The sequence below is a fragment of the Symphalangus syndactylus genome, chromosome 1 (assembly GCF_028878055.3).
Source record: "Symphalangus syndactylus isolate Jambi chromosome 1, NHGRI_mSymSyn1-v2.1_pri, whole genome shotgun sequence".
In the NCBI taxonomy this organism is placed as follows: Eukaryota; Metazoa; Chordata; class Mammalia; order Primates; family Hylobatidae; genus Symphalangus; species Symphalangus syndactylus.
In genome coordinates, this window is record NC_072423.2 from 39,410,346 (window position 1) to 39,425,638 (window position 15,293).

The 15,293-nt window shown below is 39.7% G+C and overlaps 1 protein-coding gene across 6 annotated transcripts in view; it reads left to right on the forward strand.

Annotated features, from left to right (window-relative positions):
- Positions 1-14,894, forward strand: part of HDHD2 (haloacid dehalogenase like hydrolase domain containing 2) — a 47,447-nt gene extending 32,553 nt beyond the window's left edge. For 5 of the 6 annotated variants that reach the window (XM_055233307.2, XM_055233316.2, XM_063640014.1 and 2 more), the window contains 3 exons: positions 7,001-7,217; positions 9,288-9,351; positions 13,523-14,894. In XM_055233307.2, coding sequence (XP_055089282.1) covers positions 7,001-7,217; positions 9,288-9,351; positions 13,523-13,626 — 385 coding nt within the window. In that variant the 3' untranslated portion in view covers positions 13,627-14,894. Of the gene's footprint in view, positions 1-7,000; positions 7,218-9,287; positions 9,352-10,544; positions 10,869-13,522 lie in introns of those variants that run through there. The other variant, XM_063640015.1, reaches the window with a different exon arrangement.
- Positions 14,895-15,293: the final 399 nt, after the last annotated feature.

The following is a 15,293-nucleotide window of genomic DNA, read 5'->3' on the forward strand; positions in this document are numbered from 1 at the left end:
AGGCCTAAAATAGTGCTGAAAAGCCCTGAACTAGTTTACTGCTTCATTTGAAACCGAAGCTGACAAATGTGAAGTGACTCTCCATTATTTATTTTTAGGATAGTTACTATACTTCCTACATTTATGAATAAAAATAGTCATCATAGGTCAGGACACTGAGGCATGCAGAGGTTCATCCATGATTTAATTTATTGAATAAACATTTAGCAAAAGGTACCAGGCCTTCTTTTTTTTAAGTAGGAAATTCAGTGATGAGTACAATTGATGGGCATTATGGAGACTATTCTAGTGAGGAAGACAGACCAAACACAATAGGATAAGGGTTACCAATCATGCCAAGTGATATGAAGGAAAAAAGGGGTTGAAATAGTTACCAAATGTGAGGAGGGAGTCCACTTTATTTAAAGAGAGATTAAAAATGACTTCTTTGATTTACTGACATTTAAGCTGAAACCTGACAAATGAGTGGAAGAAATCTATGTGAAAAGTATGGGGAACCGTTTCAGGAGGAGGGGGCACCATATGGGGGCTGAAGCAGGAAAGAGCTTGACATTTTTTGAGGAAATGAGAACAGAGTATTGTGGCAGGAGCTCAGTCAATAATGGGAAAGGTAACTTGAGAGTGGAGGTGTGGGGTTGGGGATAGATAGGGCAAGGCTTTCGAGACTGTGCTAAGGACTTTGGATTTTATGCTGGTTGCCATGAGAAGCTATTAAAGAATTTTGAGCAGGGGAGGGACATGATCACATCTATTTGCACTTTTCAAAACTCCTGCTATTGCTTATATAATGGATTGGAGTAATAGGTCAAGAGAAAAATGCAGGAAGACCAGTTGTAAGGCTGTTACAGTTCAGGTGAAAGAGTAAGACAGTTTTGAGATATTTTAATTTTTGTTCAAAATTGGAAATTACTGGATTTCCTAGTGAATAGGGATGTGGAGGTGTGGGAGAAATTGAGAAATCAAGGATGACTGATAGGGTTCTGGCTTGAGTAACTGGAGAAATTACTGAGATGGGAAAGACTGGGAAAGGAACACTTTTGAGGAGTGGGGTGAGAGGGACTTACCAGTTTGATGTTGGACATATGGTAGGTGCTTGACCAGTACTTAATCTGCAGTATAATTTCATTTCCACATGCTTCATCTTCAGGGGAAATGGTTATTTAGAAAGACAGCATAGTGTTCAGGCATACCTCCTTTTATTGCACTTTGCATTATTGTGCTTCACAGACACTGCATTCTTTTTTTTTTTTTTTTTAACAAACTGATTTTGCGGTAACCCTACATTGAGCAAGTCATTGGCACCATATTTCCAAAAGCATGTGCTCACTTTGTGTCTCTGTGTCACGTTTTGGTAATTCTTGGCAATATTTCAAACTTTTCATTATTATTATGTGTTGTGGTGATCAGTGATCTTTGGTGTTACTGTTGTAATTGTTTTGGGCAGCCACAAACCATGCCCATGTAAGATGGCAAATTCAATGTTGTGTGTGTTCTGACTGCTCCACCAACCAGCTGTTCTATCTCTCTCCTCTCCTCTGGCCTATTACCTGAGACACAGTGATACTGAGATTAGACCAATTGATAACCTTGCAGTGGCCCCTGAGTGTTTAAGTGAAAGGAAGAATCACACATCTCTTACTTAAAATCAAAAGCTAGAAATGAGTAAGGTTAGTAACGCATGTCAAAAGCCGAGATAGGCTGTAAGCTAGGCCTCTTGTGCCAAATAGCCAAGACTCCATTGAGCACACAAATGACAAGAAAGCAAAACAGCCTTATCACTAATATGGAGAAAGTTTTGTGGCCTGGATAGAAGCTCAAACCAGCCACAAAATTCCCTTAAGACAAAGCCCTAACTCTCTTCAGTTCTGTGAAGACTAAGAGAGGTGAGGAAGCTACAGAAGAAAAGTTTGAAGCTAGCAGAGGATGGTTCATGAAGTTTAAGGAAAGAAGCTGTCTCCATAAACTTGCTTAAAGTGCAAGATGAAGCAGCAAGTGCTGATGTAGAAGCTACAGCATGTTATCCAGAGATCTAGCTAAGATCATAGATGAAGGCGTCTACACTAAACAACAGATTTTCAATGTAGATGAAACAGTCTTACATTGGAAAAAGTTGCCACCTAGGACTTTCATAGCTAGAGAGGAGAAGTCAGTGCCTGGCTTCAAAGCTTCAAAGGATAGGCAGTCTCTCTTGTTAGGGGCTAATGCAGCTGGTGACTTTAAGTTAAAACCTGTGCTCTATAAATGGAATAACAAAGCCTGAATGGCAGCACATCTGTTTACAGCATGGCTTATTGAATGTTCCAAGACCACTATTGAGACTTACTGATCAGAAAAATAGATTCCCATCAGAATATTACTGCTCATGGACAAAGCAACTGGTCACCCAAGAGCTCCGTTGGAGATGTACTAGGAGATTAATGTTTTCATGCCTGTTAACACAACACCCATTCTGCCACCCACGGATCCGGGAGTCGTTTTGACTTTCAAATCTTACTATTTAAAAAATATATTTTGTAAGGCCATAGCTGCCATAGACAATGATTTCCTCTGATGGATCTAGGCAAAGAAAATTGAAAACCTTCTGGAAAGAATTCAACATTCTAGATGCCATTAAGAACATTTGCGATTCATGAAAGGTCAAAATGTCAACATCAACAGGAGTTTGGAAGAAGTTGATTTTAACCCTCATGGATGACTTTGAGGGGTTCAAGACTTCATTGAAGGAAGTAACTGCAGATGTGGTGGAAATAGCAAAACAACTAGAATTAGAAGCAGTGCCTGAAGATGTGACTGAATTGCTGCGGTCTTATGATAAAACTTGAATGGATGAGAAGTTGTTTCTTTTGGATGAACAAAGAAAGTGTTTCTTGAGATGGAATCTATTGGTGAAGATGCTTCGAACATTGTTGAAATAACAACAGAAGATTTATAATATTACATAAACTTAACTGATAAAGCAGCAGAAGGGCTTGAGAGGATTGATTCACAATTCTGAAAGAGTTTCTGTTGTGAATACTGTGAAACAGCATCACATGCTACAGAGAATTCTTTCATGAAAGGAAGATTAAATTGATGCAGCAAGCTTCATTGTTGTCTTATTTTGAGGCATTGCCACAGTGACTCAACCTTCAGTGACTACCACCCTGATCCATCAGCAGCCATCAACATCGAGGCAAGACCTTCTGCCCACAAAAAGATTATGACTCCCTGAAGGCTCAGATGATTGTTAGCATTTTTCAGCAATAAAGTATTTTTAAATTAACACATGTACATTTTTTTAGACACAATGCTGTTGCACACTTAATAGACTATGGAAAACCAAAATTTATGTGACTCGCTTTATTGTGATACTTGCTGTATTGCAGTGGTCTGCAGCTGAATCCAAAATATCTCATAGACATCCCTGTATTTGGAAGAATCCCAGATTGGTTTTCAGGTTCCGGGTTCCAGCACTGGTTCTAGCTCTCCTTGATTGGTGCCAGCATCTCAGGTGATCTCATCTGTAAAATAGGGCATGTTGGACTTGATGTTCCTTTGGGTCTTTTTCAGTAATATTCTGTGGCTCTAAATTTATTTTAAATTCTGGGGTACAAGTATAGCATGGGCAGAGTTGTTACATAGGTAAACGTGTGCCATGAAGATTTACTGCACCTATCAACCCGTCATCTGGGTATTAAGCCCAGTAGGCATTAGCTATTTTTCCTGATGGTCTCCCTCCCCTTCAGTCCCAACAGGCCCGAGTCTGTGTTGTTCCCCTCCCTGTGTCCATGTCTTCTCATTGTTCAGCTTCCACTTATAAGTGAGAACATGTAGTGTTTGGTTTGCTGAGGATAATGGCTTCCAGCTCCATCCATGTCCCTGCAAAGGGCATGACTTAATTCCTTTTTATTCCCGCATAGTATTTCATGGTGTATATGTACCACATTTTCTTTCTCTCGTCTATCACTGATGGGCATTTGGGTTGATTTCATGTCTTTTGTGACTAGTGCTGCAGTGAACATATGCATGCGTGTATCTTTATAATAGAATGATCTATATTCCTTTGGGTATATACCCAGTAATGCGATTACTGGGTCAAATGGTATTTCTGGTTCTAGGGCTTTGAGGAATTGTGTGGCTCAAAATTTAAATCACTCCTTCAGCTTTCTCTTGCTGCTCTGCCTGAGATTTTTATATGGTAGCCCTGCTCCCTGGGCTAGGATTTTTTGCACTTTATTTATTCACCTACATGGAATTTATAGCCAGAAATTTTTGAATTAGGCCTTCTTTGTGCCTTTAAAATATAATTATAATTTTATATATATGTAATTATTATAATTATATATGTAATTATTATAATTATAAGAAATAATTATGTGACTTGCTTTTTATTGCAGAAGCAAAAACCCGGAACCCAAAAACCAATCTAGTATTCTTCCAAATACAGGCATGTCTATGAGATATTTTGGATTTGGTTGCAGACCACTGCAATAAAATGAGTATCACAATAAAGCAAGTTGCATAATTATTTCTTATAATAATTACATATATATTATTTTTAGAGATGGAGTCTCTCTGGCTGGTCTGGAATCCTGGCCTCAAGTGAGCCTCCCATCTTGGTCTCCCAAAGTGCTGGGATTATAGGCATGAGCCACCACCATGCCTGGCCTCCAATAGGCTTATAGGTAGACAGAAAATTTTCAGATTTTCTGCTGACATATTATCTCTGTATTAAAAACAACTATCTTTTTACATTTTGTGCTGCTATAACAATACCTGAGACTAGGTAATTTATAAAGAACAGAGTTATTTCTTATAGTTGTGGAGACTGGGAAGTTCAAGGTTGAAGGGCCTGAACTGGGTGAAGGCCTTTTTGCTGCATCATCCTGTGGTAGAAGGCAGAAGGTCAAGAGAGCACACACACAAGAGAGGGGAGGGGGCCAAACTCATCCTTTTGATCAGGAACCCACTCCTGCAATAACTAACCTAGTTCTTCAATAACGGTGGAGCTCTCATGACCTAGTCACCGCTTAAAGGCCCCCGTCTCAACACTGTTGCATTGGGAATTAATTTCCCAACAGATAAATTTTTGAGGGACAAGCCATAGTCACAGCCAACCTTTTGTTGCCCTGTCTAGTAAGTATAAAAATACTCCAAGTATTGGGGTGGCTGTGATATTTTTAAAAATGTTTAACTATAAAAGATCTTTTAATCTGTGTTCTAGAGAACAGTTACTTTTCAGTCCATCCTTAATATGCCTTGGCTCTTCAAAGATTCGGTAAAGCTTATGCTATGCAGAGAAGAACAGTAGAAGGAAGAACTGCTTCCCTGAGAGATGTATAATACTTCTCCAGCCTAGTGTAGAACCAGTTCCCATTTAGAGAAGTGTAGAGGAACCCACAGTTTCAGCTCTTCCAGGGAAGGCACTAAAGTACTGCCTGGGAATTAAGTACACACATCAATCAAGCTGATAAGTCTTATCCCCAGTTAATATATGATAAAATATTAACAAAGCTAAATCAAGTGAGTTTTCAGTTTAGCTATATAAGTGGAAAGCAATTTTGAGGTCTGTTGCATAAAGAATTCTAGTTCCGTGGTAGAGTAGCAAATAAGTGGGCTTGGGGGTGGGGTGACAGGAGAAGAGATAGGTAAGTCACCTGTTAGTAACTCATTACTGTCAGCTGTAGGTCTTTAAAGCCAACAGAATGGCTTTGCCAGATTTCCTAATAGTTGTATTTCAAGAGCAGCTTTAAGAAATAAATTTGTATTAATATTAGTGAATAAATTTGAAGGATCTGTCCAGTGCTGTGAGCAATGTGTAGTAACTAACAGTAAGGCCCTGTAATAGTATTGGTTTTTACATAATAAAATATTTAATCATAAATGTCTGAATTCTGCATCTCCCACAGGAAGGCATTTCCATGCCCACTGACAAAAATAATTTAGCAGTTTCGTAGCTGAGCGCTTAATTACTCATAATTGTGAAGGGTAAGATATGATGAATTCTTCCTTGATGGACATACTAAATATTTTAACTAAGTAGATGACTTAAAGTAAATTAAGCTAGTGAGATCATTTATTACATTGGTTAAAAGCAGTTTAAGAAATATATCATGTCCCGCATGCTATTAGATGATAATATGTGCGTGAGTACTTCTGCCATGTGACTAAAGGCTGTATTATTATGATGGATGGCAGTTGTTTTAGGTTGGGTGTTGGAAAATGAGTATTAAATTTCTGGGGACTTTTTGACTTGCTGTTTTGCCTGAGTCACTAATGAGGATTCTTAGCTATAGGTAGAATTTGCTTATCAAAATAATGGGAAAACTCTTTATGTCCTTTTGTCTGATGTGAGAGTATTCTTCGTCCTATATCAGGACAAAGGAAGGGACCTGATGGGGAAGGGTCTCCCATCAATCTTTTTCTTCAGGAAAGATGGCCTGATTTGCAAAATAATGTTGAAAGCATTCAAAAGGTAAAAGAGGTAAAAGTGCAAGCAGAAACTCTTCGTAAAACACTTTATTAAAAATTTCTGAATTAAAAAGAAACTTACATTTTGGAGTAGAGGAAACAGGAGTTCAGATATTTTAGGAGTTAACTTAATGTCACTGCAGCAACAATTGTGTAGTATTGTAAAAGGCTCAGGAGCCTCCTGCTTACCATTGGGGAAGGTTGAAACAACTTGTCTCATTAAGTTAAGCTTCTTCCCTGGAGTGTCTTATTTAGCTTTAGTTCTCTTAATTCTCTTTCCCTGGTGATTTGGGTAGTGTCTGAAACCACTAAAGGTTAAAGGTTGAAGCAATCCCAAATTTAATAATCTATCACCTTTCTTTAGTGTATCTGAGTGTAATTCCCAGCAGTTCTTTGTGAATGCATTAGAAGACAGCAAGTCATTAAAAGTTAATAAGAAACTATTTGTTTCTGTGGGTGTGAATAAAGCCACTTTGTAAGTCTGACTTTCGTTCCCAGTCATAAAAGCCTTGCTTTTAGCCAGTTTCTTTTTTTTTGTTGTTCTCTCTAGGTTACTCCTGGATGGGGCACCTCTGATAGCAATCCACAAAGCCAGGTATTACAAGAGGAAAGATGGCTTAGCCCTGGGGCCTGGACCATTTGTGACTGCTTTAGAGTATGCCACAGATACCAAAGCCACAGTTGTGGGAAAACCAGAGAAGACGTTCTTTTTGGAAGCATTGCGGGGCACTGGCTGTGAACCTGAGGAGGCCGTCATGATAGGAGATGTAAGTAGAAGAGCCCAGCAGGTGCTCCCGGCTCACCTGTCGTGCTGGGAGAGCCAGCTTGGAAACACTGCTTTAGGAAAGGGGACATTCTGTTACTGACAATGTAGGCAGTATATAAATGGCTACCTATAAAATGAAGTTTCCTGTCGATGTTTAGTGGTATTCTTCTAAAGAACTGAAATTTTTATTATTTCTGACATTTCTCCATAGTGTAATAGGAGATTTGTGTGTTACGATACATATATATGTAGTTAACTCCTATAATATATATATATTTATATATATATAGTTCAAAAGCCATTTATATTGCAAGTCAATTGAATGCTTTAAATGTCTTTTTGAGGAACACCACTACACAAATGAGAACCTATACCAAAGAATTCTACCACTATTGTTTTTTTTCTTAGCATATGCTTTATGGAAGAACTTCTCTATCTGTATGCCACAAATAGCTAAAGATATTGATCACCTTAGCCCTTTGAGTGGCAGGGCTGAGCCTGGGATGATTGGAGGCCCTGGCTGGTCACCTGTGGCCATGAGCACCTGGTCAGTTTACCCCAGTGTACTAGGCAAATGTTATTTCCCGTGTGTGTCTTGATGGGAAAACAGCTGGAAAGCACACTGCCACATGGTAAGTTGGTGGCCAGGATTATATTTCAATTTTTAAATAATAACATGTCAAGCTGGGAGGGATCATCACAAATGTCTGGATGAAAACTCATTTTATAGACTGGGAAACTGAAGCCCGAAGAGGTGAATCGCCAAGCCTGAATTCCCATAGCTAATTAGTAGCACAGCTGGAAGTAAAGCTTGAGCTCGGGACTCCCTCCCTAGCTGTTTTAAGTTGTGATGGTGGAAATGTGTATCACAGCCCTCCTGATTTTATCTTCTGTTTCTATAATCATTCACCTAAAATTGAATAGGATAATCACTGAGCTCAGTAGTATTTTGAGAAACCATCTTTTGAGTCACACCTGTTCCTCTTGGCAAGCCTTTAGCAGCCTTTCCTAGACAAATGTGTCTAAAGAAGTGGTTATCTGAGCTGGAGCCTTCAGAATTCTTTATCCCAGGAGATGCTGGCCCTGCAACAGGATGAGAGGTGGGAAGGGTTGCAACAGCTGTGCTGCATGGAGGGTTGTTGGTTATCCAGGAAAGTGGCGGTTCCCCTGTCTCCTTGTCCACATTCACGTTTTCCCACCTCCCTATCTCCTCTCCCCCATCTCCACTCTTCAGCAGGGCAAGTTTAGCTGTAACAGAAATGGTTTGAAGTTGGACCTTGAATGAGGATTTTGACATTCTGAAACTCATTTTCAAGGGCTGTTGTTGAACAATATTAATGGTTTTTAAGGAAAAAAAAAACTTTCTTCAGGCATGGTCTGAATCAATCCTGCTTACAAACATGAGGTGGCAAGATTAATTTTTTTGATTTTTCTTTCAGTCCTTGGAATTTTAATTACCTGGCGTTCATCATCATTGAAGTTAACCAAGTATATTTATCCTTGTCTTGAATGATAATTAGAGGAACTTCTTTTTCAGACTGATCTGTTATTCCCAAGTGTGAAGTGAACATCAGACATTCAGAGTCTGTTTAAGTATCTGGATTTGACTTGATTCTACCTGTTAGGACAATGGGATGGAAAGTAAGGATAACATACTACGTGGTCCACAGAAAAGCTATCTTCTGAATCTAGCTCATTCCCTGTCTGCAGCTGTATTATTTACTGCCAAATGGATAGAATGCATTTTTCCATGATCTGTTTAATGGGGAGATAAATAGATGTAGGTGTGGCAAAGCATAGAGAATTGTAGTTGTAACTCTGCTCTCTGTGTTTGGTTACCAGGATTACTACTCTATTGTATACCTTCCACCTCTGAGATACTTCCCTTTCCAAACTTGGAATGCTTCCTCAGAGTATTACATGTGGATTCACCTTTTACATCTTCTCTTTTCTATTTCAGTAAAAGCATGGCATTACAGTTGGACACCCTAGCCTAATAAATCAGTTGGTAAGGTTTGTTGGCTAGCTTACTGAAGACACTGGACTAAATGCTTTCTTTATGCTTTTCTAGGATTGCAGGGATGATGTTGGTGGGGCTCAAGATGTCGGCATGCTGGGCATCTTAGTAAAGACTGGTATGTATCTTCTGTATAAAGCATTTTCTAAAACAGAATAGTAGAATACACAGTTGCTTAAAGAACAATCTTTGCAGAAATGGCAGATCCCTGGGCACTTTTATTCTCTTTCTGCCACAAAGCAAAAATAAAACGGCTTAGGATTATAGGAAACAATTGGGAAGGGCCCATGCTGTACAAAGCTAGGAAGATCAGGGCTCAGAGGTATTTTAATACTTTCCCAGAGATAACCATTCCTGATTGACAGCATTTATATTATTTCCTGGATGTACAGTTCACCACAGAGGGATGAAGCAAAGGACCATGGGTGGTGGTGCTCTGTGAAAATACCTTTTATTTTTGTGCTGGCTATACGACTGTGATACTGATTTCTTTAGGAAACTGGCCAGCTAAATGATCTGATTCTTTGTGTTAATGTTTGAACTTTTACAAAAATATTTGAAAAACTCTTTTTTATGTTTACTTACTGTTTGTGGTGAGCAAAAGGTTAAGAAGTATTTCCTGCACAATTAGGTTTACTCTGTATGGTATCTCAAATAAATTTAGGAAAAAGGAAAGACTTTAGTGGGGAAGATTCGCTAATACAGTATTATGACCACCATAGACTGGTTAAGTGCCTTGGGTCCTGGTCTCAGCTCTGCACTAACTAGCTGTGTGAGACTCGGGTCAAGGCTCTTCCCCTTTTCAGGCCCTGTAAGAATGATGGGATTGGACTGGTCCCATCTCGCCCTCATAGTTTAGATCCTGTGTAGAGTGGGACTGATAAAGTCCTTTCGAGGTAAAGAAAGAACAGGCATAAGATCTGTTAGTGGGGCCGAATATTATTGCATTGGGAACTTAATGAGCTGTTACCATTGAAATGAAAAGCCCTTCTTCCCCTGCATGCTGCCCCCAAATGGCACCTGCTGCATTTGGAATTAACAGCACATGACTGCCAGAAATCTTGTCTGAGAATCATCATCTAACTCTTATAAATCAAATAGCAGATAAGTGGTTCCATAGATGTCTCTGTGAGCTCATTTGCCTGGTTTCATGTCATAGTAGTAAAACTATGTAATAGACTGTTTACAGAAGGGAATATTTAAACATAAAGTCAAAGAAGAGTTACAACTGGGGAATTTTTTAGAAAAAGTGACTATGATGTTTGTTCAAGAAAATGTGGTTGCTTGAAATCTGTTTTGAATTTCAAATAGAAACAAGAAGTGTAGATGGAGCTACAGTTGAATAAGAAGTATGTGGCAAAGGTCTGTACAAAGAGTGAAAACACTGTCTGCTTGTGCCTGGGGCCTGAGGTGAACATTGGAGCCTTGCAGATAGTAACACCAGTCACTCTAGAATTAACACAGTGGATTTTTTCGAATGTCTCAGTCAAAATGATCACCTTCCCAGGAACATAACAGCCCTGTGATATAAGCAGAAAAGAGGAAGAATGAAGTCTGGAAAAGTAGCCACACTCGTCAGCCTCCATGTATCTTTCTTTTCAGATTCCTGCCTTTTGCTGTTTTATTTTCTCATTATTGAAGAAGTCCTTAGATAACTATTTTTGCTCTTGTGTATTATTCCCATGAGTCTTTCTTTTTTTTTTTTTTTTGTAGCTCATGTAATTAAGGATTTACACTGAGCTTCAAAATGGTACCTCTGCCAGTGTCTTGATGGGCCCAGCTTCCCCAGCTGGTCTCCACTGGCTCTATCGTCTATTCTGACTGGCATTTGGTTGTGACCGGCCTTTCACAGGCATCAGTTTAGTCTCTGAGAAGCCATCAGCATAACACAATCAAGTCCAAAATGTGTAATTAGTAAATCAACTAAGTACAGCTCTTGGAAACAGGCATATTTGTACCATTGATTTTTGGTCAGAAAAATTGTAAATAACCCTACTGTTCCAAAAACATGTGGAACAGCCAGCTCCATTGGTAAATTTTAACTCGGTGCAATGGACAAGTGCTAGGCTTCCCAGTGTTGAAAATAACCATAAATATTTTAATGCATATTCAATAACAAGTGCTTTCTGTGGATCATCTTGAGCAATTTTGTTTCTAAAGGGGTAGCACAAGGTAGATGCTCAATATGATTTGATCAATTATGTGTTAAAGATTTTTGACTAGTCCTAACCAGAATTTGTTTAGCATGTGAAACAGTCATCTAGAAAAAAAAATAGGATCTTTGCCTTCATATATCATTAACATAGCATCCTGTTTTCTCCCTCCATTCATCATTTATCCATCCATGAAAGCACAGGCTGCTGCAGTGAGTGAGTCAGCCATGAGCAATGCAGGCAGCTCCATTCACTCAATGAACGTTGCTGAGCCCCTGCTATGTGCTAGGTGCTAGAACTAGAACATATACCTAAGCCACTTTTGTCGATTTGTATTTTGTAGAAACCCCACTTGCAGAGCCAGACTAAGCAAAAGCCTTTAACTCCATGGCTAGGAAGCTTATTTATTTGTCCCTTAGACCACTGGATCCAGAAAGTAGGTCATATAGTAATATTTAGTCATTAACTTACCTGTAAGATCAAATAGAAACCTTGTGAAGGAGTTTATATTTAATGATATTTAAGCTTTGGAAGAAAACTGGCAGTAGAGCTTGCTGCGGGGACCATACTATGGACAGGTGCCTTCAGAGTGCTAACGAGAGTGAGGTATATATTAATTACCTTTGTACATTTGATGCTGGCTCCCTTCCTGTAAGAAGTTATAATCAGTAAGATAAGACAGGAAGCGTCTTCTCCACCATGATGCAAAGATGTGGACAAGAGGATTTTTCAGGCTTTGTGTTTGTCTGGCAAAGCCTCTTAAAGTAGTTGTAGAAAACAGTAGGTCTGTTGTTGAAAGAGCTGAGTTTAGGCAGAGAAAACTGGGAAAAGCAGAAGAATCAACAACAGAGACCACAAAGGGATGAGAGAGCAAGGAGAAAGGTGAAGGGCAGAGGCAGCCCTGGTGGCTACAGGGCAGGAGCTGCATTCTGCATTCCTCCCTCCCCTCTCTTCTTCCCTCCATTCATTCTTTAAAAAGATATTTACAGGATAGTTACTATGTGCTAGTCACTGTTAGGTACTTGGAATACATTGGGACATATAACAGATATAGTCCCTGCTCTCAAATAACTTAGTCATCTTAAATGTGAGACAGATGTTAAACAAATAAATGCGTAATTACAAATTGTTGTAAATGTTGTGAAGGCAAAGAACAAGGTGAATAACAGGGAGGGGGTTTAATTTGGATGGGAAGGTAGGGTCTGACCTGAAGCATGAAGGAGGTAGTCAGGTGAGAATAATGGAATGACAAGGGAATGGCACGTGTGAAGGCCCTCAGAAAAGCAGGTCCAATCTGGGACTGCAGCCTGGTGAGCCAGTAGCACATGCTTAGGTGAGAGGGTCACTGGGGCTGCATGACAAAGGGCTTGGTAAGCAGCAGTAGAGATTTTGGATTATTTCTGAAGGGCACTGGGACCCATTAAAGGGTCTTTAAATAGGGACTGTGCACCTTCTGACTTGTAAAAGCTGTTTGTGACCACTGTGGAATGGTTCCTCTGCTGTGTTGAGGTGTTAAATTGTGTGCCAGGTGCTAGAACAGCAGGCCATCTCGAATTCCAGGGTTGGGAGAGTCAGGCAGTGAGCCTGCTGCTTGATGCCAAGTGGCCTGTCCTGCCTGGCCCCAGGCCTGTGAGCATCCATCACTCTTTTCCTCCCCAACCCAGGGCATTCTCATCTGCTGGGCTCCCAGGCTGCCTGGATCCCTGCATGGCAGCAGCACATCCTGTTCCCAGTTGCCTTTGGGAGCAGATGAGTCCTCTGCCCTCTGGGGTCTGGGCTTCCATCTTAAAGCATTAATTTAATCACCAATCTATCTTTAGAGCTGAGGGTAGGGGAAAGAAAATGATTTCATCAGCTGTGAACATGTGAAGGGAATCTTAGCTGTCAGGCGATCCAGTACCTGTGGCTGTCCATTGTGAATGACCAGAGGGCCTGGGGAAAGGCTGAATGTGACATTTCTTTGAATTGCCTTATTTACATCCTGAAGCCTCAATAAAAGGTGATTTGGGAGATGTGCGGCCCCTGATTCTCTCATAACTGTAAGGGTGGTTCTGTGATGACCCAGGTGCTCATGGGGTAGGATGAATTTAGCATTCTCGTGGCAGCCTGTGTTTACTGGCTTTACTTTCATTTCAGGGAAATATCGAGCATCAGATGAAGAAAAAATTAATCCACCTCCTTACTTAACTTGTGAGAGTTTCCCTCATGCTGTGGACCACATTCTGCAGCACCTATTGTGAAGCAATGTGTGCATCTGAAGCAACTTGAAACGCAGCTTCTTATTGTCTGGAATGAATCCCTTACCAACTCAGTGCCAGCATCGGTAGACACCAGTCAGTGCTGATCGCTTTTTAACCCTCTTTTGTTGTGCATTAATTAGAAAGAAAGGTATTGAATTGCGGCCAGCCAGTAAGCCTTGCTAATCTCTTTTATTTTGTAACTGAAGATGAGACCCAAAGAAAGGGAAAGCTGAGATTTTGTGCCATTCCTTTTAAAATATTCATCAGGTTAGGCAGGGCTGTGGGGGAAAAGCTACCACAGGGAAGAGTGTTCTCTGCTATCTCCTCACTGGAAAACAGGGAGGGGGGATTTCAGACTGTGAAAAGTTGATGGTGGTTTTTAAATTATATTGTAATGTAATAAAAGGTGCATTAGGCTGTAGTTCTAATATTGAGTTCAGCTGTGAAATCCATCAGATGTGCAAATGGAGAAGACAGAAAGCAACAAAGTGAATTGTCCTTTAGCCCAAGTGATACAGTGAATTTGCTTTAACAGATGTTGAAAACTAAATTTTCTACTGTATTCCCAGCACGGGTGACTTCTTTTTCTCTTCATTAGCCAGAGATGACTAATTTAAATTTAGAACCAGATTTTAATTTAAATTAATATTTCCATTAGTAACCTATTCATTGCAGATACCTATTATACTGTGTAACAGTTGTTTTGGAAATTTTGTGTAAAATTAAAACTATCAGTATTTTACAGATGTTTTAATTAGACATTGTTATTAACAGGAACAGTGCAGAAACTAGAATCAAGCCTTATATTATCTTATAGACCATGCATTTTTGAAGTTAGTGTCCACTAGGGTCCTGTTAACTGTACATTTGCAAGATTTCATTATTTTTGCCTCTGCCACTATGGGAAAAATTTTTTAGAAGCTATTGGGACAGATTCAAGCTTTTATGCACTTGGTTGCTACAGCTGTAAAATGAAATCTCGTCTTGTAGTATGGATTATTCTTCTCATGTTAAACCCACCAAAATGAAGAGGACTAAATAGGTAATGATTTTCCTAGTGCATTTGCATACTGTGATAATCCTGGGCCTTGCAATAGTTTTACAGGGCTCTTGAGCATTGAATTATTAGGATGTAATTGTACATCATTGTAGTGTTCACCTTATTGAAGCTCACTCTGATGTTAATGAGCTTCAGGTTTTGATGCTTGTTTAGAGATCAGCAGTCTTGGATGGGAGGGAACAAAGCTAAATAAATGTTAGTTTGGTGAGCACTGTGTTTTTGTCTTTGCAAATGCCTCATCTTAGTACTTATATATCCCAGAGTGCAAAAGGCAGATGTGATATGACTACCACCCCAAATCAGAAGGATGAGCGGAGTGGCTAAGAGCATACTCTGGATCCTGGTAACACAAAATTAGCTCTCTGGCCTTGGGCAAGTCACCTCACCTCTCATGCCTTCTTTCCTTATCTATAAAATGGGGATAATGATAATGCCCACCACATAGGGTTGGTGTGAGCATTACGTGCATGAACTATATATTAAGTACTTAGAATATCATTGGGCAAATGGTAAGTGCTGTGCGTTTGTGATGATGATGATGAAGCAGGACTCTCCACATTTAACAATCTGAAAAAGGTTGGTAGAATTTATCTTTACATTTATCTCA